The sequence below is a fragment of the Amborella trichopoda genome, chromosome 13 (assembly GCF_054954075.1).
Source record: "Amborella trichopoda isolate Santa Cruz 75 chromosome 13, AtrichopodaSantaCruz75HAP2 v2.0, whole genome shotgun sequence".
NCBI lineage: Eukaryota > Viridiplantae > Streptophyta > Magnoliopsida > Amborellales > Amborellaceae > Amborella > Amborella trichopoda.
Window position 1 is genome coordinate 40,854,164 of NC_142348.1, and position 23,612 is coordinate 40,877,775.

Genomic DNA, 23,612 nt, shown 5'->3' on the forward strand with positions numbered 1-23,612 from the left:
TCCTTCTTTTACCAATTTAGCCTTAAATAAGTCTATGTTCTTTTCTAAATTCCACCACGTAGTTCTTGGACACCTAGTAGTTTCACTCGCTCTCTTCTATTTCTTTAGGCAGATATCTATAACCACAAGACTATGTTGCGTGGTCAAAATCTCTCTTAGGATTTCCTTGTAGTCTTTACATGATGGTCGATTTACCTTCTTGAATAGAAAGAAATTTATCTGGCTTTTATGTGATCTACGTTTATAAGTTATTAAATGTTCATCTCGCTTTTTGAAGTAGATGTTTGTTATTGCTAGGTCATAGGCCATGGTAAAATCCATGATAACCTCACGCATCTCATTTCTTTTCCCAAAACCATATCCCCCATGTACCCTTTCATGTCCTCTACTATCTTTTCCTACATGACCATTTAAGTACCCTTTTAAAAAGGTCCTCTATTCATTTGGTATTTCTTGGACTAGTCCATCTATGTCCTCCCAAAATTGTCTTGTAATTCTATCTTCTAGTACTACTTGTGGTGCATAAGCATTAGTTACATTAATTATCTCCTCCCCTAACACAAGTTTGATCAAGAGCCTATTACCTACTCTCTTGATAGTAACTACCTTATCTGTTAAACCTCTATCTATTACTATGTGTACGACATTTCTATTATTGTCTTTTCCTATATATCAAAGTTTATATCCATCAATTTCCTTTGTTTTTTTCTCTTTTCACTTAGTTTCCTGTAGATAAGCTATATTAACTCTTTTGTATCTCATGGTATCCACTAGCTCCATACTCTTAGCTGTTAGCATCCCTACATTCCATCTAGTGAGATGAATCCTACTCTCTTGGACTAGCTTCTTTACCTGCAGTCGTCCAGAATGACACAGGAACCCTTGCCTACTTATCATTGTAACTGAGCATTGTTGTGGCGCCTCACTTCTGGGCAACGCCCTAGCTATTTCTCACTGCACCTAGGTGTAGGTATATCATGTCGCTTCGGGGGAACGCTCTAGCTAATCCTTGCTTATTTCTCACTGCACCCAAGTGGTGTAGCATGTCACTTAAAGGGAAGGACCTAGTATGAACACATAACATAGATTTAGGATTCATGATAAAATGCGGCAGAGTTTTACGCTGACTACCTACCTAACACAACCCACCACTTTTACCTAAGCTTGGGATGATTTAAGGGAAAGTTTAAGGTCTTCACCTTTATTAGACCATTTTAAGGCCAACGTAATAATATAAAAAACATAAAGAAACTAAACTCGGCCCAAAGGTACTAAATGCACTTTAATAACACATTGCAGCCATATTGAATCGATGAGTCCCGGTCCTTGGCTGGTATTGTGTGTTAGGAAATCCTTTTAATGTAAGAAAACAACTTAAGAAGTCTCCATTAAATTGTACTTGTTTTTCCAGAAAATTTAGAGTAAGAAAAAAAGTTCAATATTGTTAATTTTGATTAAGCCCTTTAGAACTGATAAAGAAGGGTTCCGAGTTTTTTGTCTTCTTTTGGTGGGGGGGTGGGGAGGGGGGGGGTGGGGAGACCCCTAAAAAGTTTTCCTGCCTTCTTGTGGGGAAATACCATTTTATCCCTGCTCGTGGGCTATATTTCCACCCACGAGGAGGTTTACACTATGCAGCTGCATAGGCTGGCCGATGCATTACTTGGGTAGGTGCATCATGTGTTCCCGTCTAGGCAGGCCGAAGCAGTATGGTCAAGGGCCGCTTCACCTCGATGAGGCCACATAATGCGATATGAAGCCGCATTTGATATTTGTGATATATATAACTCATCGATTGAGTTCTCTACTAGCCATCTACGGCTACCATCCTGCCATATTGTTACACTTGGTATGAGCTTTTCACCTCACGTTACAATGTAACATAACCTTTTCATTCTAATTTCACTTCATCTAATCCATTAATTGGTCTTACTGTTATTGTTTTATTCCATAGGTTCTCTAAATACCTAAATTTTGAAGCTTCCAAGTGTTCTAATTTCATAGAATATGTAATCCTAAGAAAATAAGCCACCTTCATAAGATTTATTTGTCAGTTTACTCTCATTTCATCATGTTTCTATACATCTTTGCAAGGTTGGGCTCTATTAATCAAACTTAAGGGTCTTGGTCATAACATTGGTGCTTTTGGATGCTTATTTTTGGTTTTGTGGCGTGAATAATGTTGAAAAAGTCTATTGGTATATCGATGGAGAAAGAATTTCACTAGGAAGTAAACCCACTAATCTATTGATTGGAAAATTAAAGAGGAAGCCTACAAGCCAGGCTTCAATGCCTTTGCACTGGTTAATTTATAATAATCAGAGCCCAAGAAATCCTAACTCTAACGGAAATTAAAGACTAATTCAAATAAAACTCTTAATGATATTTTTACCCTAAAAAAGCTTAAAAACACTGAAATAAACCCTAAAATTTTTAAAAATTCATCCCTAAAGTTTAATAAGAAAAATTTAAAAATAAGAGGAATCTTGTCTTGCATCGATCTCCCTTCGTTGGAGAAAAGTTTAAAAAATGGCCTAAGATGAATTCTTTTCTAAGCCCATGATCTGCTTCAACACGAACATTGTGAACTGGAACCTGGGAATTGTAGGTTATTAGCCAATCAAAACACAATGATTGCGATTGAAATTGGGCCACTGGGGCTCCGAAATCAGCTGATATATTCATAAATACTTTTGAGAAACCCTCGAGGAAAGAATTATTACATGTCAATGGAATAACCGCGCTCATTGTAGTAGATAAACTAGTTGAAATCACATCAGTTTAGCCATATAACCCAGTTGAAATTTCTTTGGCTCGCCTTAGAAAAAACCATAGGTGCATCTTCGAGATGAGCACTGGATTCGATGGTCGAACCAACAGCTTCACTTATTGATTTTCCTTAGAGTCCTTCATCAATGATCGGTTCAACCACGAAATCTTGTAGTCATCGTCATTGATCGGATCACTGCATGCATCAAAGATTGTTGATGAATCCTAATCTACGTCCTGCTGATTTTGGAAACAACTTGACAAAAATAAAGATTCTCTATGGTTGGCCTCTCCAATGTCACAAATCAAATTGTACTCATAAGAAGTGAGATTAATCTGCTTTTGGTTACGAGTCAAATTATGCTCATCAAATCAGGAATGTCTACTTTCAAATCGGAAGTCCTAGAGTGTTGTCCCCTCACGTATAAGTCTTCTATTCCTTTCCTCTTCACTCGACTCCTTTGGTGAGCACAACGGTGGACTCAAAATTTTGTTGGATGATCGCTGTCTTGCCCATGATTGATGCCCACAAATTGTTGTGCTAGTTGCTAAGCCTGTCGCATGACATCTCCAATATCTTCATCTATGGCATCACGGGGTAGGTCTACGAGAGCTCCCTTTCCATGTCCCTTTGTTGCCGCCACAGGTTTGTCGAAATCACAAACTCTTGTCAGAAAATCAGTAAACCCTAGGTTGAAATTAGTCAACCATGGGCTGGAATATGCAAACCGTGCCTAAGTTCTACAAACCCTAGACTTGACCGAAGATTTCCGCCCTTGCTGGTTTAGAATCTTGTGCTCTGATACCAATTGATGCTGCAGGGAAGAACATTCATTAATCTATTGATAAAGGGTGTACAAGCGAGGCTTCAATGGCTCTGCACTCATTAAACCAGAAACGAAATCTAAAGACCCAACTCTCTGTGCTAAAATTCTCTACATAGACCCCTATTTATAATAAAAGACCTTACGTAGAGCCCAAGAAATCCTAATTCTAATGGAAATTGAAGCCCCAAGTAAAATGAAATTTATAATGACATTTTTACCCCTGATAAAATATATTATTCTATAAGCTCTCTTACTTTAAAAAACTACTAAAATCTTAAAAATATATAAAAAACCTGTAGAATCGATTAAGAAAACTGAAAAACACTAAAATAAACTCTTAAACTTTAAAAATTGCATCCCAAAAATTTAATGTGTCCTAACCCCCCCCCCCCCCCCCCTCTTATTTTTTCACATTTTAGAGTGCCAAAAAAAAGAAAGAAAATAAACATTCTTGCTATTCTGTTAGAGTGATTACTGAATTCAAAATTTTGAAAAATTGATCCAATTGTCATCCTTTTGGTTTAAATTGGATTTCATAGATTTTTTAGGCTTATTAGAGGGTTTCTAGGAAGCATATGAGATTGGGAAACATCTCAAAGATTGAAGATCAGAAATTCCAGGTTAGTAAGAAAAGTTCGTATTTAAGATTACTTTTGTTATTTCAAAATGTCTTCTTTGCGTTCTACTACTAGACTACTTAGTAGTAATAGTCTGGTCGTCTAGTAGTCTACTACTGAATTTGAATGTTGGGATTATATTTTTCTATTTTGCTTAATGTGTTATTAGCTAATTGTCCAAATCTCAAATACTTTGGTTTGTCTTTGGAGCTTGGATTGATTGAACATAAAACATGTATGAAAAATGCGTTAATATGAATTTTTACACTCAATTGGGACCTAAAACAGTTTTTTCAGACACCTCCCACCCCTGTTTTTCCACTGGGTCGCCCACCTAGGAGTTGGGGGGCCCTCCCTGGCTAGCTAGGTGCTGCCCCACCTTTTTTGTAACATTGTCTTTTATACCAATATAGGTACAAGTCTCCCCTGTGGCATATCTATTAATGTATGTTATTGCATGTATCATATAGCATATCTTATGCATATATTTTTTATTATACATACAACTATCCCAGTAGTGTCTGGCATCAGTATTGTTGTTGGCATGTTGCTACACCAGCATGTTTAAGAGTATTAATCAATCACAGAATTTCCCTTTTGGGAGATGGAAGTAGACATTAAAATTTCCACTAATATAAAAATTCCCAAAATATTTTTGATAACTGACATGGGACAGTTTGTTGTTCTACTACCCCTCGGGATTGCTTTGATGAAGTCCCATCTATCCTTATCTTCTTCCAAGTCTATCCTAACTTCTTCTAGGTAGGATCTAAACAACATAATCCTGTTAAATGCGGTCTAGGATGCAAACAATGTAATCCCATTGGAAGTGTGCATGATTCTGCCTCATTAGAGTTGTGATTACATAAAGGTCCTAATAACTCAACAGGGTTCAACAACGGTTATCTTGTATAACTCCCTCTCCACCATCTGGCCCTTTTCCCTTAACTTCTATGGAAGTTCAATTTCAATTGTTCGTCTCTCACATGGGGGAGACAACCTCTAGTTATGGCTTTCCACTGAGTTTCAAGAACATCATCATCCGAGCCTTATCCCAACTATTTGAGGTTGGCTACACGAATCCTATTTCGGCATTATGCTCTATCAATGTTTAATGTCCTAGTTTCAATGATGGCAGCATGGCGATGCACAGATGTGGTAATGTGGTGTTGCCCTAATTCATTCAAGGGAGACGAGATCAGAATGATTTGTATCTCTCTCCTCTTTATGTCATTTCTAACATTGTACTAGGCTTGTGTGAGTGGCTAAAATTTGCCGATCTTGGTTGTCCGCTTTCCCCTTTATTTTATATCTCATGGATAAGGAAATTAAACCTGGAATTCTTAGTCTTCTTTTCTTGAAACTGTGGGTATACAAATCACCTAAAAATTAAATGAGTCTAATTAAATGAAGGATATTTTGTTACATAAGTACAACAGTCTATGGTTCCCTCTTCCTCTTCTACTGTCACCCTTGCAATTCAGGTACTTATGTGCTTCTTGGCTGTCAGAAACATGCTCCCTGGGTTATTGACTAAGGAGTCTCTAATCATAAGTGGTGAGTTCTTTGTTTTTGTATCCCTAAATAAGCTTATTTCTAATTCCTTGTTTGCCTTGTCTGATGGATTGTTGTCCAATGTGTCAGGGTAGGATACAATCATGCCTACTGCTTCCCTTTCTCTGTTATCTGTACTATGTGTCCCAAAGTTCCCTTTAAGTTTATTATTTGTGGAAAAAAAAAACCGAATCTCTTCATTGCTTTGTAACCTTTTATCCACCTCCTCCTGTCTTTCAAGATCTGAAGACAAAAAGGACGATTGGTGGCGGGTATGAGTCAGGTGACCTGTACTGCTTGGATCATAACCTGATTGGTGTCGCTCTTCACTCTGCTAAATCTCCTTTCTTGTGGCATTGTCGGCTGTATCATCCTTCTCTTAATAACTGAAAGCTGTTAGTTTCTTCTTTGGAGTCTATATTTGCTGTTGAGTGTGAAGCCTAGGAAAGCATCATAGGGTATCATATCGTCCTAGAGTTGACAAATGAAGACTTGTTCTGTTTATAGTGGTTCGTTTTGATATAGGGACCAGCTAGAGTACAAAGTTTGTCTGGTCATAGGTATTTTGTAACTTCTGTGGATCATTATTCACGAATGACATGATTATATTTAATAAAAGAGAGATCTGACATTTTCTCCATTTTTAGATTATTTCACAAAGAAATCGAAACTTAATTTAATTAGAATGTGTGTATTATATGTTCAGATAATGCTAATGAATATTTTTCTAGAGAGTTTCAAAATTATTTTCCTCTAAATGGGATTTTACACCAAACCTCTTGTGGGCATACTCCTCAACAGAATAGGGTTGCTGAAAGGAAAAATCAATACTCACTTGAAATAACCTGTTATTGCTCATTAATATGCATGTTACAACGGTTTATTGTGGAGGTGCCTTGCTGACCTCATGCTATTTAATTAATTATGTGCCCTCTTCAGTCTTAAATGGAAAAACACCACACTCGATTCTCTATCATGATGCTCCACAGTTTGTTATTCCTCGAGTGTTCGGGTGTGTTTGCTATATTTATATGTTAGGTATTGATAATGATAAGCTAGATTCCCAGGCTGTCAAGTGTGTCTTTCTTGGGTGTTCGCACTTCCAGAAAGGTTATTGTGTTTATCATCCTAGTTTATGAAAGAAGTTTGTTTGTGTGGATGTTAATTTTTTTTTTAAAATTCTCCATATTTTTTAGAAGAGAGTCGTGTGCTTGATACTAATGTTTTTTATCTTGCTTCTGAAGAAGTCTCAAAGTTCTTGCTTCTAGGTTCCTCTTCCTATTTCTATTGATACTTCTTCATCCCAGTTACCTTACTCAACTGAATCTAGTACATCTACATGTCATGATGTTTTTAAAGGAGCAGCCTATAAGGTTTACGTTAGAAGAAAAATGCAGGGTGGACATCCCCCACCAACTCATCCAGCCACTCAATCATCATCTTCATTTTCTGATCAACTTCCTTCTTGCAATGATGATGTAACTATTGCCATATGTAAAGTATCAGGTTTTTGTACTCAACATTCGATTGTACATTTTTTTACCTCATACACATTTGTCCCCATCATATATATCAAAGTTTTTCGTAGCCCTTTCATCTATTCTCTTCTTAAGACCTATCGAAAAGTAGTTTCGCGTACTGGGTGGAAAGAGCAATGGAAGAGGAGATACATGGGAACTCACTGAGTTGCTAGCTGAAAAAAGGTTGTTGGGTGTCGATAGGTTTATGCGGTCAAATATCAAATTGATGGTGCTGTAGAAAGACTAAAAGCGAGATTGGTAACCAAGGGATGGAGACAAACATTTGACATTGACTACTTCGAAACATTTACTCCTGTTGCTAAATTTAATTCAGTTCGAGTGCTTATATTTGTGATTGCCAACAAGGGATGGCCATTGTGGCAACTTTGGTGTCAAGATTGTTTTCCTTCATGGTGATTTACGAGATGAGGTGTACATGGAGTAATCACCTAGGTTTGTTGCTCAAGTGGAGTCGGGGAGTCGGATAAAGTGTGTAAGATGAAGAAAGCCATTTATGGCCTGAAACAGTGCCCACGTGCATGTTTGGAAAATTCAGTGAAATTGTGGTATATTGATTTTTGGTGCAGTCATGTAGATCATTTAATGTTTATTTTTGGAAACAGGATTCCAAAGTAATTGTTTTACTTGTCTATTTTGATATTGTTGTTACTAGCAATGATAAAAAAAGAATCTATCGTTTGAAGAGATCTAAAACAATATGTTCAGACGAAGGATTTATGTTAAATAATGTATTTTCTCGGAATTGAAGTGGAAAGATCAATACACATGTAGATCATTTAGTGTTTTATCTGGAAACAGGACTCTCGAATAATTGTTTTAGTCGTCTATTTTGATGATATTGTTGTTACTGGCAACGATCAAGAAGGAATCAGTCATTTGAAGAGACATCTAAAGCAATATGTTCAGACAAAGGATTGAGGTCAGCTAAGGTGTTTTCTTAGAATTGATGTAGTCAGATCAAATCATGGCATTAGTTTGTCTCAAAGGAAATATGTTATTGATTTGTCAATAGAGATTGGAATGCTGGGTCATAGTTAAGGGAACCGTGGGGGTAGGGTGGCGTTCTCGCTTTGGAACCTCGATCCCACGGTTCCTCATAGGGATCTCATAGAGACCCTGGTATTCCAATTTCGGTCGCTCCCAAAATTTTGGGATCTCGCTCCCAAATAAAGGGGATCACGTTCCAACCATTAGTGGTTTCCAGTACTATTTCGAAATAGATTCCCGCTCATCAAATATGGTCCAAGGTTTTGGTACATTATAATCTTGGGCTCCATATATGTGGAATCTACGTTCAAAAACATGTGAATCCAGTTCCACACTATTCCTACACCTCTCTCTCTCTCTCTCTCTCTCTCCTCCTTTTATATAAGTGGCAAGTTTTATAACAGAGCAACAAATTCAGTATTCATGCAAATGACAAGTTTTATAACAGAGCAACAAATTCAGTATTCAGGCTCTGGTCAAATACCAGATTATCCAATAAAATGTCAATCAAGACAAAGTAACCAACACAACATTCATATTTTAATCCTTATTCCAGATTTATGACATAAATCTTAGAAATTCAATGCATCGAAACCCATGCAACATTCGTGTTTCAATCCAAATACCTGATTATGGCAAATCACAAAATATATACGAAAAGCAATAAGAAAAGTATTCATCTCGACTATCTCTCCACCCTCACTCTCACTCTCACTCTCACTCTCTCCCTCGCTCTCTCTCACTCCTCCCTGTGCACACCTCTCCCTCTACTACACACAACTCTCTCTCGATTGCGCAAACACACAACTCTCTCTACTGCACACACGCACCTCTCTCTCTCTACTGCACACACACACTCAACTCTCTCTCTCTTATGCACACACAATAGTCACAGAAATACACAGGGAAAGAGCACAAGCTCACATACTTGTAGCGTGAGAGAGTTGGGAGGAGCAACCAGATTCTCCAGAATGATCACCACAAGCTAATGGCGAAGGAGCCGTGTGATGCAGATCAAGATTTGGTTGCTCAAAATTTTAATTGTCCTGATGCAGTATAAAATTTATCGGCAAACAACACCGGCAAAATCAACCACATTTTTAAAGAGTGAAATAAAACGAGAAGGGAATCACAAGAAGAAAGAACAAAATGTGCGGATCTGAGTAGTCTGGCACGAACCCACATGCATAAGAGGAAAATAAAAAAAAACCCACAAGAGGGGGTCTCTCTCTCTCTCTCTCTCTCTCTCTCTCTCTCCCCTCTCAAAAGAGGAAAAACCTCTGCAATTTTTCATTCAACGTCAAAAACTGTTCTTTACAATGCAAGGCAGGCTTCTTTTATACCCATACGATTATTGTTCTTTTTGGATAACTACTCTCAAAGAGATCACGTCCTTCATATGCAAATCAATTATCTTCTCAATATTCAACGAACCTTCCCTGCCATTGAGATAAACCCATTGAGATCAATTATCTTCAAAATATTCAACCAACCTTCCCTTCCATCGAGATAAACCCAAAACTCTATCTACTAAAAAAATGACGCACTAAAAAAAAGGATCAAAAGATCCTACCAAGGAAGACTTATCCAAATAAAATGAACGTCCTAAAAAAAACCTAACTCTGAACGGACTCATTAAAAAAACATTTAAGACTCTAAAAATAAAATAAAAAGTAAAAATAAAATTTTGAGCAACCAAATCTTGATTTGCATCATTCTCCCCTGGCTAGAAAAAACTTTTCCTTGAGTTAAATTGTGCTAAGACGAAAGCTATATTAGTCCCCCTACCTTCTTTGTTCCGAATGTTGTAAACACAATCCTGGAAGTTGTGGGTTGTGACACTAATAAAAATACAACGATCGTGCACTGAAACTGATAAACCCTCTAGGAATGCGTCATCGTATATCCATAGGAATTGTTTATGCTCAGTCCTAACATCTTTGAGATGAAAATGTTAGATGACTGATTTAACCTCACTTATGGATTCTCCTTTGAATGCTTCCTTTTTTTCTTCGTCAAATAATTCCATATGCTCGACTTCCTCTGGAATAACAGAATCTATATCCTCCTCATGAGCCACTGAAGCAAAAATTGACGCAGTCTTCTGAACCTCATCCATAAATTAAGCCATTGAGAGTAAATTTGCGCCCTCCCCTGGTTTAGGCGTAGGCATATGTGTTCCTCCTCCCTTCATGTATAGCTCTACGGTCATATTGCCATGATCTAACCAATAATAGATGACAAGCATCCATGGCAACTACATCACACCATACATCATCACAATATTTCTTTCCAATAGAAAAGAAACATGGCATCTACTTTCTACTCGTACCTCATTGCCCTTCTTTAATCAATAAGCTTGTATGGTTGGGGATGCTTCTCTATGCTTAGCTTGAGCTTTGTGACCGCATCTTGTGAGATTACATTCTCACAACTCCCACTATCAATAATAAGCTTGCACACCTTGCCTCCAATGGTACAGGCGGTGTGAAAAATATTAGTCTTTAATCAATCCTCCTGGGTTTCTTGCTTAGGCGTTAATAGGCTCTTTCGAATAGCTAAGGACTCTCCAACATCTCCATAGACAAGATCATCCTCATTTGGCTCCGCATCATAAGCTGTATCACAGTCATACCCATCAGAATCATCTAAGTTCTCATCCACAATCATGAGTTGCTTGCTTTTCTCAGGACGGCTATTCGGCTTCCTACAGTCTTCAGCCTTGTGACCCGCCTCCCCGCACATGAAACAATGGAGAGTTGAGCTGCTGCCCTGAACTCTAGCACTTGGACTAGCAGTATTTGGGTGATTAATAGGTGTTGTAGCGACAACTTTACAACCCCCAGGTGGTGCATCTTCATGCCTAGCACCACGATCTTGAAGGTTGAATATTTTGAAGATAATTGATCTCAATGGGTTTATCTCAATGGAACGGAAGGTTTGTTAGAATATTGAGAAGATAATTGATTTGCATAGGAAGGACGTGATCTCTTTAGCAACGGGCTTCAAAGTTAATTTGCAAAAATCCAAAATACTGGGCGTAGCAATGACAACCGCAGAAGTTAGAGCTCTTGTGCCATGCTGGGGGTGTTCTGTAGACGAACTCGCTACCACCTATCTTGGTCTGCCTCTAGGACTTGGGAAACCAAAATGAGACAATGGTTTCATGTCCTAGACAAGGTAGATAGGCGCCTGGCTGGGTGGAAGGCAGATTCCTTTCAATGGCTGATAAAAGCTACTATAGCTAACTTCCCAATCTACCTCATGTCCCTCTTCCATGTGCCTGCACATGTGGTTAATCGCCTTAACCAACTCATGAGAAACTTCTTATAGTCGGGCCAGGCTGAAAAGAAGTTTCATTTTGTATCTTGGGACAAAGTTTGCCGACCCAAGAACCAGGGTGGCCTAGGCATCAGAGTCATTCGAAAACTCAACCTGGCTCTCCTCAGGAAATGGTGGTGGCGCCTTGCCACTCAGCCAAATGCTCTTTGGGCTCAGCTTCTTAGGCATAAATATCGTATCCTTGAGGGTGCGTGGATGCTTGAGAGGATTCAGTGGCTTAACGCTTTAGGAGCTTGGAAATCTTTCTCTGCAGTCTTCACTCTTTTCAAAAGGTCTGTAAGATTCCACCCAAGAGAGGGCATGAGAGTAAAGTTTTGGTCAGATTTGTGGTTAGGACCTTCCCCCCTGCGTGAGGAGTTCCCTACACTCTACTCACTAGCACGAAACAAAAAATCTTGAATAGCCAAGGAGATGACGACGATTGGAGGGTGTAGAGTTTGGAACCCTTCTTTCCGAAGGAATCTAACTGAAGAGGAAACCAATCACTTCGAGGTTCTCTCATCAACCCTACATTCTATCTTTATCCTACCTCAAGGAAACGGTGATATTGTTTGGACCCGAGCCTCTTCAGGGAACTTCTCGGTTGCCTCTTTCTATAAAAGCTTAGCCTAGTCACCAACCCTCTCGGGATCTAATAACTTGGTTTAGTCTAGAGTTTGGGCCACCATTGCTCCACCTAAAGTTTAAACCTTTAATTGGCTAGCCTTCTCCCACAAAGCCCTCAGTGGACCACCTATAGAAGAGAGAGATCCCCATCCCTAATAGGTGTGCCATGTGTGAATGTGAGGAGGAATCAAATCTCCATCGTTTTATCCTTTGTGATTTCTCCTACGACCTCTGGGGGTGAATACTGCAACTATTCGATATCAAATGGGTCACTCCTCCTTCGGTTCAGGCTTTGATTTCTTATGATCTTGATTTTTGCTGGTCTAAGGCTGGAAGAATCCCGTGGAAGGCAACTGTAGCTGCAACCATATGGACAGTTTGGTTGGAAAGAAATTCTAGAATCTTTCTAGGCTCTAAACTCCAAACTCCAGCTCTCTTTCACAAGTCAGTATCTCTGGTTACCTTTTGGGCCTCAAACCACAAGGTCTTTTCTAGTATTCCAGGGAGTTTCTTCCTTACCCAATGGCACAACATCCTCCTCCATCAAACGCAAAAGGTCACAAGGCCAAATAACTGGCAACCTCCTCCAGAGGGCATAATCAAGTTAAATTTTGATGGGTGCTCCCTAGGTAATCCGGGCCCAGCTGGGGCAGGGGGGGTCTTTAGAGACCATGAAGGCAATATTCTCCTTACTCTTTCAGAGTACCTTGGCCTTAAGGACTCCCATCAAGCAGAAGCCTTGACCCTCTTATCTTCCTTGAAAAACTACAATCTATCATGGGGTTCACACCTCATAATTGAAGGTCACCCACAAAATGTCATTTCCTGAGCAAATCGAACAAGCTCTCCTCCATGGCATCTAACTCCAATTTTTGATGAAATTCACCACACTTGTAGGGCTATGGACGTCTCCTGAAATTATATTTGGAGGACATCCAACGACTTCGCAGATCGCTTGGCGAAAGAGGGAGCTAGAAGTTAAAGTCAAGAACTTCAAGCTGGATCCACCTCCTTTTTTGCGCACGACCAGCGACACACATCTTAAACCTTTTTGTTCATAGGCTTTTTCTTCAGTTGTATTTTTTGAAAGCTCAATGTCAATCAATGTAATAGGGCAACATCTATAAGCATTTTTTGTACATGATACACTAAATTTTTTTTTGCCGAGTCCCCGTGTGTGGGTGACTTCGACTCACCATAGCCTTGTAATATTTCCTCCTTAATACAAGTTAACTTTCTCTCAAAAAAAAAGGACGTGATCTCTTTGAGGGTAGTTATCCAAAAAGAACAATAAATCGTATGGGTATAAAAGAAGGCTGCCTTGCATTGTAAAGAACAGTTTTTGATGTTGAATGAAAAATTGTAGAGGTTTTTCCTCTTTTGAGCGTAGAGAGTGAGAGAGAAAGAGACCACGTCTTGTGGATTTGTTTTTTTTTTTCCTCTTATGCTTGTGGGCCTGTGTTGGACTACTCGGATCCGTACGTTTTGTTCTTTCTTCTTGTTATTTCCTTCTCGTTTTATTTCTCTCTAAAAACGCGATTAAATTTGCCAGTAAATTTTGTACTGTGTCAGGTGGTGTCCGAGCCTAGACTCTTGTGCAATGGTGTGCTCTTGACAAGGCATCATGGTTCAGGGACGTTCGCGACAACAAGGTGTCGGGAATGAGCCGATCCAACGAGAGCGGGACCTTCATGAGATAAAGTTCGAAAATTAGAGAAGGCAAGTAGAAGAATTGACCCAGTGCTTGGCGCAAAATCCAGCCCCAACACACTATGATGACAGTAGTGAGTAGGAAGCTGATTTTGAGAACCCTTTCCATGTGCACGCTCCTCATTGGGAGCCCCATGTTTGGGATAATAGATCTTGGGATCTAGGTATTAATGTTGATCTACCAGAGTTTGCGGGAGGATTGCAAGAAGAAGAATTTATTGATTGGATTGATTCTATCGAGCGCCTCTTCGGATACAAAGATGTGCCCGATGATAGGAAGGTGAAGCTTGTGGCTATTAGGCTTAAGGGCTGTACATCAACATGGTGGGAGCATTTGAAAAAGACTCGGGAAAGATGGGAAAATCCAAAATCTTTGATTGGGAAAAGATGAAGAAAAAGTTAAGGGAGCAGTTCTTACCCTTTAACTATACCCAGATGATGTTTCAACGACTTCATACCGGTCATTAAGGAGGGAGGTCCGTTGATGATTATACTGAGGAGTTCGATCAACTAGTTGCAAGGAACAACTTGTTTGAGATTGAAGAGCAACAGGTTGCCCGATATATTGCGGGACTGGGCCAATCAATTCATGATATCCTAATTTCATACTCTCTATGGACTATATCGGAATCCTATCAACGAGCTTTAACTGTAGCTAAGCAACAGTCCAGGAGCAGAGCTAGTACAACCACGAGAGGAGATTCGGGTCTCCGAACAGGCCAGTTTCAAGATCGTGGTGCTAGGCTTGAAGATGCAAGAGTTCAGGGCAGCAACTGAACTCTCCATTGTTTCATGTGCGGGGAGACGGGTTACAAGGCTGGAGACTGTAGGAAGCCGCATAACCGTCCTGATAAAAGCAAGCAACTCATGATTGTGGATGAGAACTTAGATGATGCTGATGGGTATGACTGTGATACAGTTTATGATGAGGAGCCAGATGAGGATGATCTTGTCTATGGAGATGTTGGAGAGTCCTTAGTTATTCGAAAGAGCCTATTAACGCCTAAGCAAGAAACTCAAGAGGATTGGTTAAAGACTAATATTTTTCACACCGCCTGTACCATTGGAGGCAAGGTGTGCAAGCTTATTATTGATAGTGGGAGTTGTGAAAATGTAATCTCACAAGATGCGATCACAAAGCTCAAGCTAGGCACAAAGAAGCATCCCCAACCATACAAGCTTACTTGGTTCAAGAAAGGGCAATGAGGTACGAGTAGAAAGTAGATGCCATGTTTCTTTTTCTATTGGCAAGAAATATTGTGATGATGTATGGTGTGATGTGGTTGCCATGGATACTTGTCATCTATTATTGGGTAGACCATGGCAGTATGCCGTAGAGCTATACATGATGGGAGTTGGAACACATACTATTTGGAAAGATAGTAATAAAGCTGTGTTAGCTCCCATGAAAAAGGAAATTATGCCTAAGGGTGTAAATTTACTCTCAATGGCTAAATTTATGGAAGAGGTTTAGGAGACTGGGTTAATATTTGCTTCGGTGGCTTATGAGTGGGATTTACATTCTGTTATTCTAGAGGAGGTCGAGCCTATGGAATTATTTGATGAAGAAAGAAAGGAAGCATTCATAGGAGAATCCATAAGTGAGGTTAAATTAGTCATCGAACATTCCCAGCTCGAAGATGTTAGGGTTGAGTATAAACAATTCCTATAGATATATGATGGCCCATTCCTCGAGGGTTTATCAGCACGATTGTTTATCAGTTTCAGTGCAGGATCGTGTTTACAGCATTTGGATCTAAGAAGGTAGCGGGACTAATATTGCTTTCATCTTAGCAAAATTTAAAACTCGAGGACGAGTTTTTTCTAACTAGGGAAGAATGACGCAGATCAAGATTTGGCTGCTCCAAATTTTATTTTTAGTCTTAAATTTTTTTTAATGAGTCCGTTCAGAGTTAGGTTTTTTTAGGACGTTCGTTTTATTTGGATAAGTCTTCCTTTGTAGTATCTTTTTATCCATTTTTTAGTGCGTCATTTTTTTAGTAGATAGAGTTTGGGTTTATCTCAATGGAAGGGAAGGTTGGTTGAATATTTTGAAGATAATTGATCTCAATGGAAGGGAAGGTTCGTTGAATATTGAGAAGATAATTGATTTGCATAGGAAGGATGTGATCTCTTTGAGGGTAGTTATCCAAAAGAAGAATAAATTGTATGGGTATAAAAGAAGGGTGCCTTGCATTGTAAAGAATCCAATTTGTGTACTTGTAGATTATTTTTTTGATTTATTTGTAATGAATATCTTGGTGGTCCGAGGGAGTACAAAATTATGGATTCAAATACAAAATTATTGCGTGATCAGGCAGAGTTGTTTCAGGATCCAGAAAGGTACAAAAGACTGGTAGACAGGCCGATTTACCTTACCATCACAAGGCCTGATACTGCTTTTGTAGTTAACTTTTGTGTGTCGATTTATGCGAGCTTCGAGGATTCCCCACTGGGATATTGTTCCTAGAATTCTAAGGTATCAGAAGGGAGCCCCATGTCAAGGTTTGATTAAAAATCCAAATAATCATTTAGCCATTGAAAGTTACTCAGATGCTGATTAGGCAGGTTCTCCATTTGACAACGGTCTACCGCAGGTAGACTTGGTATCATGGAGAAGCAAAAAACAAATGTTTTAGCTAGATTTAGTGTAGAAGTTGAATATAAAGCAATGGCATATACTATATGTGAATTGATGTGGCGGAAAACACTAATATAGGAGGTGGGGTTTACTGTTGCTGAACCTATGAAGATGTATTGCAATAATAAACCAGCAACTTTTATAACTAGTAATCTGGTGTTTCATGAAAGGACGAGGCACATTGAAGTAAGACCCTCATTTGATCGGAGAGAAAGTTTAAGCAGGTGTCTACTCCATATGTGAAATTTAAGGATCAACTGGCAGACATCTTAACTAAGGGCTTTGGTTGTAATATGTTCGAAACAATTTGTTCTAAGCTGGGCATGGGGGGGAATTTATGCTCCATCTTGAGGGGGATTGTAAATAGCCCTTTTGTCCAAGTTCTAGGACCTAAGGGTCCTTTCATATTTTATATTGGCAGTTTTGCATTTCATGCTTTTTGATAATTTATACGTAGTTTAAGAGGTCCGTGAGGGGTCAGTTTTTGAGCCTCACGTCTCTCTTCTCTCTCCCTTGCTCTCGTGTCTCTTATCTCTCTCTTATGTCTCTTCTTTTTTCTATTTTATCTTTTCTCTCTCTAGATTCTCTGACAATATGTGAAATTAGATCCATCCAGATGCTATCATGCTATGGTCATTTATCTCTTGAAAACCTTCCATTACTTGGACAAAGGCTTGTGTTATTCTATCTTTCATGGTGGACTAACACTCTAATTTTCAATTCAATGTCTTTATATGGATATGGACCTGGGAAAAAGATGAAATCACAATGGGGAGAAGCTTTTTGGTGGTTTGTCTCTTTCTTAAAGTGGATAATTCTATGTTATATAGGCTAACTTTATCAAGTTTATATAGTTAACAACTTCAAAAAAAAAAGGGACAAAAAAAAAGAACTTCATCAAGTTTATGTTCTGAATAGTTTTGACCCGTTGGTGGACCTTTCTGACTGATGGAAAGTTGTACTTTTTTCTTTAATCCTTCTCAATGGTGTTCTCATCATAGCTTTACTTTATGTTAGACATGGATAGAAACCCTTCGGTGCTCTCGACTGAATCCTGTCTTTTTTGAGAACATGATTATCTTCTGTCTCCCTTTATTCTTCTAGCCGTTTTGGCTATTGTCCTTTGGTGCCAAAAGCACAGGGTTTCCCTGATTCACAGGAAGCTGTACCCTTTTCGTTAATCCTACTCAACAATGTTCTCATCATTGTTTTGCTTTATCTTCAACATGGGCGAGAATCCTTCAGTGCTTTCTGGCTGAACCTGCCATTTATGCGGACAGAATTAGCTTCTTGTCCCCTTGGTTTTCTTCTGGCCACATTATCTATTGTCTTTTGGTGCAAAAACGATATTGCCAAAAAGATGCTGAGGAGTTTTGGAGGAGCAACATCTTTGAAGTTTTGCGATATAGAGGATTTTTGCCATGTATTAACCATAGTTACCGGAATCACTGTGGCGACCTCGCGATTCCTGTTCGGAAAGCCAATTCAGTGATTCCATTAAGGAATCTTCACCGAAACCGTTTCTCGAAACTACGGAATCTCGATTCCTTAATTTAGGAATCTAGTTTCAATACATCTTTAGAATCTTGAACCCATTATGTGTGGAAAGTTGTTCCCAAATACATCGAATCATGACTTCAACAAAGATTGAATCTTCAGCCACGTCGAATGATACATGATTCCACATATAATGATTCTTGTTTCGTTAGGGCTTTGAATCTAGAATCTACAACGTATAGTACATTTGTTCATAGGAGTAGGGAAATGCGATTCAATCAATATGGAATCTTGCTTCCATATCTTTTAGAAATACATAAACCCTATTTGTCTACATAAATCCTATTTTGTCTATATATTAATGAAGTCAAAATCACAATTTAGAAATACCTATCTTTTGTATATAGTTTTCCTAGTAAGTTATTTGACCCTAAGATCAATAGTCTATAAAATCACTTTACAGTTGTCTCCACGAGTCAAATAAGAGACATTTGACATAGGTTCTAAAGTTGATAAGGCTCAAGATGTGTATGGGGCTTCCTACTTCATAAAATTGAAATCTCGATTCCTGATAGGGGTCAAATGCATTCATTCCATACTAATGTAATTCTCGATTTCAAACCGGCATGGATATCGGATCCATATACATAAGAAACTCGATTCCAAAGATGTTGGAATCACGATTCTAAATTGCAACATATCTCAGTTCCACATATGTTAAAAACTCGATTTCATAGATATCGAAATCTCAATTCCACATATCAATGAATCTTGACTCTACGTGTGTCGATTCTAGTGGGTGGGAATCTCGATTCCAGATGTGGATGCATGGTCAAGACGTGATTCTAGGAAATTAGGAATCTCGTTCCTTGCGATTCCCATTGTATGGAAGTCGATTCCTAAAATATGAATCTTCTAGGCGGCCGTAATTCTGTGATTTCAATTCCTGAAATGATTTAGGTTCCCCGACATTTCCAACAACTATGACATTAACTGTCACATTCAACTTCAATTCAATGAACTTCAAGTTCCAATAAAAGTTAAAAAGAAAGACCCTTGTGCAGAGCTCTTGGTGACAATCATGGGTTGTGATTCCCTATAATAAAGATTATAAAATTGAATATTATTCTGCCCTTGTCTCGATTATAAATGTGTATCAAAAAGGATAATGCTAATGCTTGTTTTTAATAATGGTTCCTTGTGGCATTCTTGAATTAGTTCTGCTAATAACCATTTGAAGGGGGGCTTCTTGTTTCCACTGAATATTGGATCTTTCAAGATTATAACATTGAATACTATTCTGTCCTTGTCTCAATTATAAATCTGTATCAATAAGGATATTGGTAATGCTTATTTTTAATAATGGTTCCTTGTGGCATACTTGAATTAGTTCTTCTAATAACCATTTTAAGGGCTGCTTCTTGTTTCCATTGAATATTGGATCTTTCCATTTGTGTTATATTATACAACTTTCTGGTGAAAATATCTATTAAAAATACTTATGGTGAAAAATCTTGGACATTGCAATGCTTTATGAGTTTTAAGACTTGCTTAAATTTCTGACATCGAACAATAAATTTGTTTGGATGTAGTCTGGGTGAAATGTTTTTAGCTTTTTGGTGAAGTTTAAATGATGAAAAGCTAATAAATGTGAGTGATGGTTGAGGAGGTTTTAATACATGACAAGCTTCCAAAAACTTCCACCCCAAAACTCCAATACTGAAATAAACCCACTTGAAAGTTGAGACCTTTACCCATGGAACCTCCATTAAGCAAATCTTGGTTTTATGGTTTTTCTCTTTTGAAAGAGACAGAAACACAAAATGGTAGTGTTGTGAAAGAACCAAACCAGAAATGACCTCAAAACAAATGGAAGGTAGAGAGAAACAACCCTAGAAATTGATTCTAGCACTTGGCTGAGAGAAAGAACAAAGAGAGAGAAGGGTGTAGCTTTTGAGGTGGTTTTAGAGAGAGAGAGGGCGATTCTTTTTATCTGAAAACAAAGCTTGGAATGCTTTGCTAATAGTGGAAATAAATTAGCAGATAAATTTGTGGGCTGGAAAGGTTATGTTGGAGTACGGGGTAGAGGGAACTCCATTTTTGGGATTTGGGTAGAGAGATTTGGTGGTTAGAGTGAACACATAGAGAGCGAGATGAATTGTGTGGTCACAGAAAGAGAGAAAGAGGTCATCATGATGTGGGATCTGAATGACTCGCCAGTGAAATGAAGGGGTAGCTCATTTGTGGCGGAGTCAGGAAGTTTCAGAGGTGAAGATGATGACGAAGGAAAGGGGGCTTCAATGAAAAGAGGAATGAGATTTTGAACTCCTCTTCATCGATTGTCGTTGAAGGCCCTGATGTGGAGAGTGGAAAAAAAGGTAAAATCAGCAGGAGCTGTATCTTCGATTCCTCAGAATTACAACATTCTTGACCAGAGCTCTGAGCTTTGGAACAACTACAATGTTGATGTTGTTAACAGACAGTTCATTTCTGTAATCAGAGGATGGGGAGAAGGAGACAGGGGATTTCTGACGAGCTTTCCTGTGATAGCTCTGAGAACACATAAGGAGTGCTAGCGAACAAATTCGGGAAGTAGCAGAATATTTTAGGATGTCAATTTCACCATAGATGTGATAGCTATTTTTTATTTCCGTCCAAAAAGTGACATCAGATGTGTTTAGACCCTTTGGGAGATATTATTCACTTATCATCCAAAAAACTTGCATATTTGGGTACATCCAAACTTACTGTATGTTTTCTATATATTTAAGGGGAAACCTTCTATTTGTTTTTTTTCATTATAGTTCATTAAAAATTTCCAGTTTATTTGAGTCCACCCCAAAGAGGCCATTGTGGCACAGCTCTTTTCTTTCTTAACTCAGCGGACACAGGCTGCAGAGTGAATATGACACATTGGTGTATAAAAATAACAATATTGGTGTGTAAAGTCTAGATCACCTAGCACAAATGCAGTTGGACAGATGCTTTTAGGATAATTATTTATTGCGAAATTTAATGTATTGGCATCATCACGTATTTGAAGTCTTCTTTTCTTTTTTTGCCAACCAAAAGACGGGACAAAGGAATATGATGCTTGGTTGGGAAAGAGTGGTATTTGATCAATATTGTCACTTATGAGAGACCACCAATGCCAAGAGTCTAGGAGGGGAGCATGGTGCAGGTTCTGCAGTGGCGCATTTCCATTAGATTAGAATGGACTTGATAATGGGCAGAGTTCCCCTATCGTTTGGAAGTTGCTTCTTCCCATATCACGGGAGTCCATAGGGCAACATGCAGTCTGAAAAGGGCATGTGCATTGATTACTTTTGTGGCAATTATTGGCTTACATATCTCTTGGGTGAACTGATAGGCAAAGCATTTGCTTTGTAGGGGTATTAGCAAGCGAGATTTAAAGTTTTGGGGTGCTTTGAAGAATTTCAAAATATATGTAGCATAGTCTTTTTTCGGTCAAGTAAATAAATAAATAAAAAGCATTGGCATTCAAGCGTCTACAGGGAGCTGTTTTGGATCCAATCATGAAAGGCGCCCCAAAGCTTGGTCGTTAGAAGGATGAAACCACAGTGGAACATTCAATGGTTCCAATCCCACTAATTTGTTCTGGAGTATCTAGTGTTTTGTAGATCAATCATGCCTGCTTATATATTGACTGATGTGTACTGAAGAAATGTAGGTTCGTCAGGGACCTTTTTCTTTTCCAGTAATATGAAAATTATATGCTTGGTGGTTTTCATGTGCAAACTTGAACAATGAGGTCTTAGGGATCGATTCAGCTGTCTATGGTGCATCTTCTATTGGACCTACGTCAGACTATTTCAATTTAGTAGTACTTTTTATAAATCAATAACATTTTAGTATTCTTAGCAGAACTTTTCATTCTCCAATTTGTTTTGGCCTGAGAAACATGATTTTTTCCAAATTGATGCCCCTTTTTTACTCTTAAAATATCATAACGATTGAGATTCAGCCTACATTAGAATGCACTTCTACATGAAAACTTCGTATTATAAATCGAAGGAGGATATTTAACTGGTCTTCTTTCATTGCTTATGCAGAAGCCCTTCTCGGAATTGGGTCAAGAAATGGAGCTGACCACCACCATTAAAGATGTCTTCGACCGAGTCTCCAAAAAGCAGAGACTCTCTTCCTCGAAGACTCAAGAAGTAATTGACCTTGTTGAGCAAGAAATCGAACAGGTACTCAGTAAGATCCAACAACCTCCCCCTCCAAATGGGGGAGAGACCAACCCAAAAGCCATCCTTGCTGAGCTGAATGCCAAGCTTAAGGAATTTGGCCCGACAAACCAGCTGGATTCCTCGCAAAAGGACCTCAACATGGCTCTAGGCAAGTATACTAAAGTCATCGACAAGACCTTCATCACTGACATAGCCAAGGCCTATCGAAGTGTCGATTTCGATCAACACACCCTCAACCAAATTATTGCTGCTCACTTCTATCGCCAAGGTCTTTTTGACCTCGGTGACCTCTTCACCACTGAAGCTCATGAGCCTGACCTAGTCTCCCTCAAGGCCCCCTTCCTCGAAATGTATGCCATCCTTGAGGCCATGCGGCTCAAGAACCTTGAGCCTGCCCTCAACTGGGCTCGCACTCATCGTGATCAACTGTTGCTCAAGGGCTCGAGCCTTGAGATGAAGCTTCACAGGCTAGCATTTGTGGAGATGCTCCAGAAGGGTGGGGATGCAAGAGCAGAGGCTCTAGCCTATGCTCGCACCCACCTGGCACCCCTGGCTCGAACCCACATGGCTGAGGTCCAAAGGCTCATGGGGTGCCTATTATGGGCTGGTCGGCTTGACGCGAGCCCTTATGCTGAGCTCTTATCACCTTCTCAATGGGAATTACTTGAAAACGAAGTGGCTCGTGAGTGTTGTGGGGCCTTAGGGCAATCATGCGAGAGTCCGTTGCATGTGGCCATAGGGGCTGGGGTGCAAGGCCTGCCAACTTTGCTCAAGTTAGCGAATGTGATGGCAGCCAAAAGGCAAGAATGGGGGGCCATGAAGCAGTTGCCAATAGCTGTGGAGTTGGGCAAAGAGTATCAGTTTCATTCAGTTTTTGTCTGCCCGGTTTCAAGGGAGCAAGGGAGTGAGGAGAACCCACCCATGATAATGCCTTGTGGGCATGTGTTGTGCCGAGGGTCAATCATGAAGCTTTCGAAGAGCAGCAATAGGGCGTTCAAGTGCCCATATTGCCCAATGGAGGCTACGGTCTTGCAGTGTAGGCAACTTCACTTCTAATGTAATCTGTGGCTTGGGTTGTTTGTTATGCTTGTGTAATTGTAGAGAATGGTTGTTTGGACTGGTGGTAGTGGTGATGGTGGTGGTTGTTGGGGAAAGAGGGGAGGGAGGATGGTAGAGGGGTGGGGTACATGTCGTTGGGGTTGGGGTTGTCGGCCTTGCCATTGTCGTGGGGAGCTGTAAATATAGATTCTTTTGTTATGCGGCTTGGCTGTGGTGGTGCTTATGGGTATGTTCATGTTCGTTTCTTTGCA

At 39.3% G+C, this 23,612-nt stretch overlaps 1 protein-coding gene across 7 annotated transcripts in view; it reads left to right on the top strand.

The window, feature by feature from the left end:
* The window catches only part of LOC18442420 (protein RMD5 homolog), a 46,025-nt gene extending 22,413 nt beyond the window's left edge, over positions 1–23,612 (top strand). For 4 of the 7 annotated variants that reach the window (XM_020672499.2, XM_006852637.4, XM_020672501.2 and 1 more), the window contains one exon: positions 22,162–23,612. In XM_020672499.2, coding sequence (XP_020528158.1) covers positions 22,162–23,358 — 1,197 coding nt within the window. In that variant the 3' untranslated portion in view covers positions 23,359–23,612. Of the gene's footprint in view, positions 1–13,812; positions 15,158–22,161 lie in introns of all 7 variants that reach the window. The other 3 variants (XM_020672503.2, XM_088854944.1, XM_088854941.1) reach the window with 2 other exon arrangements.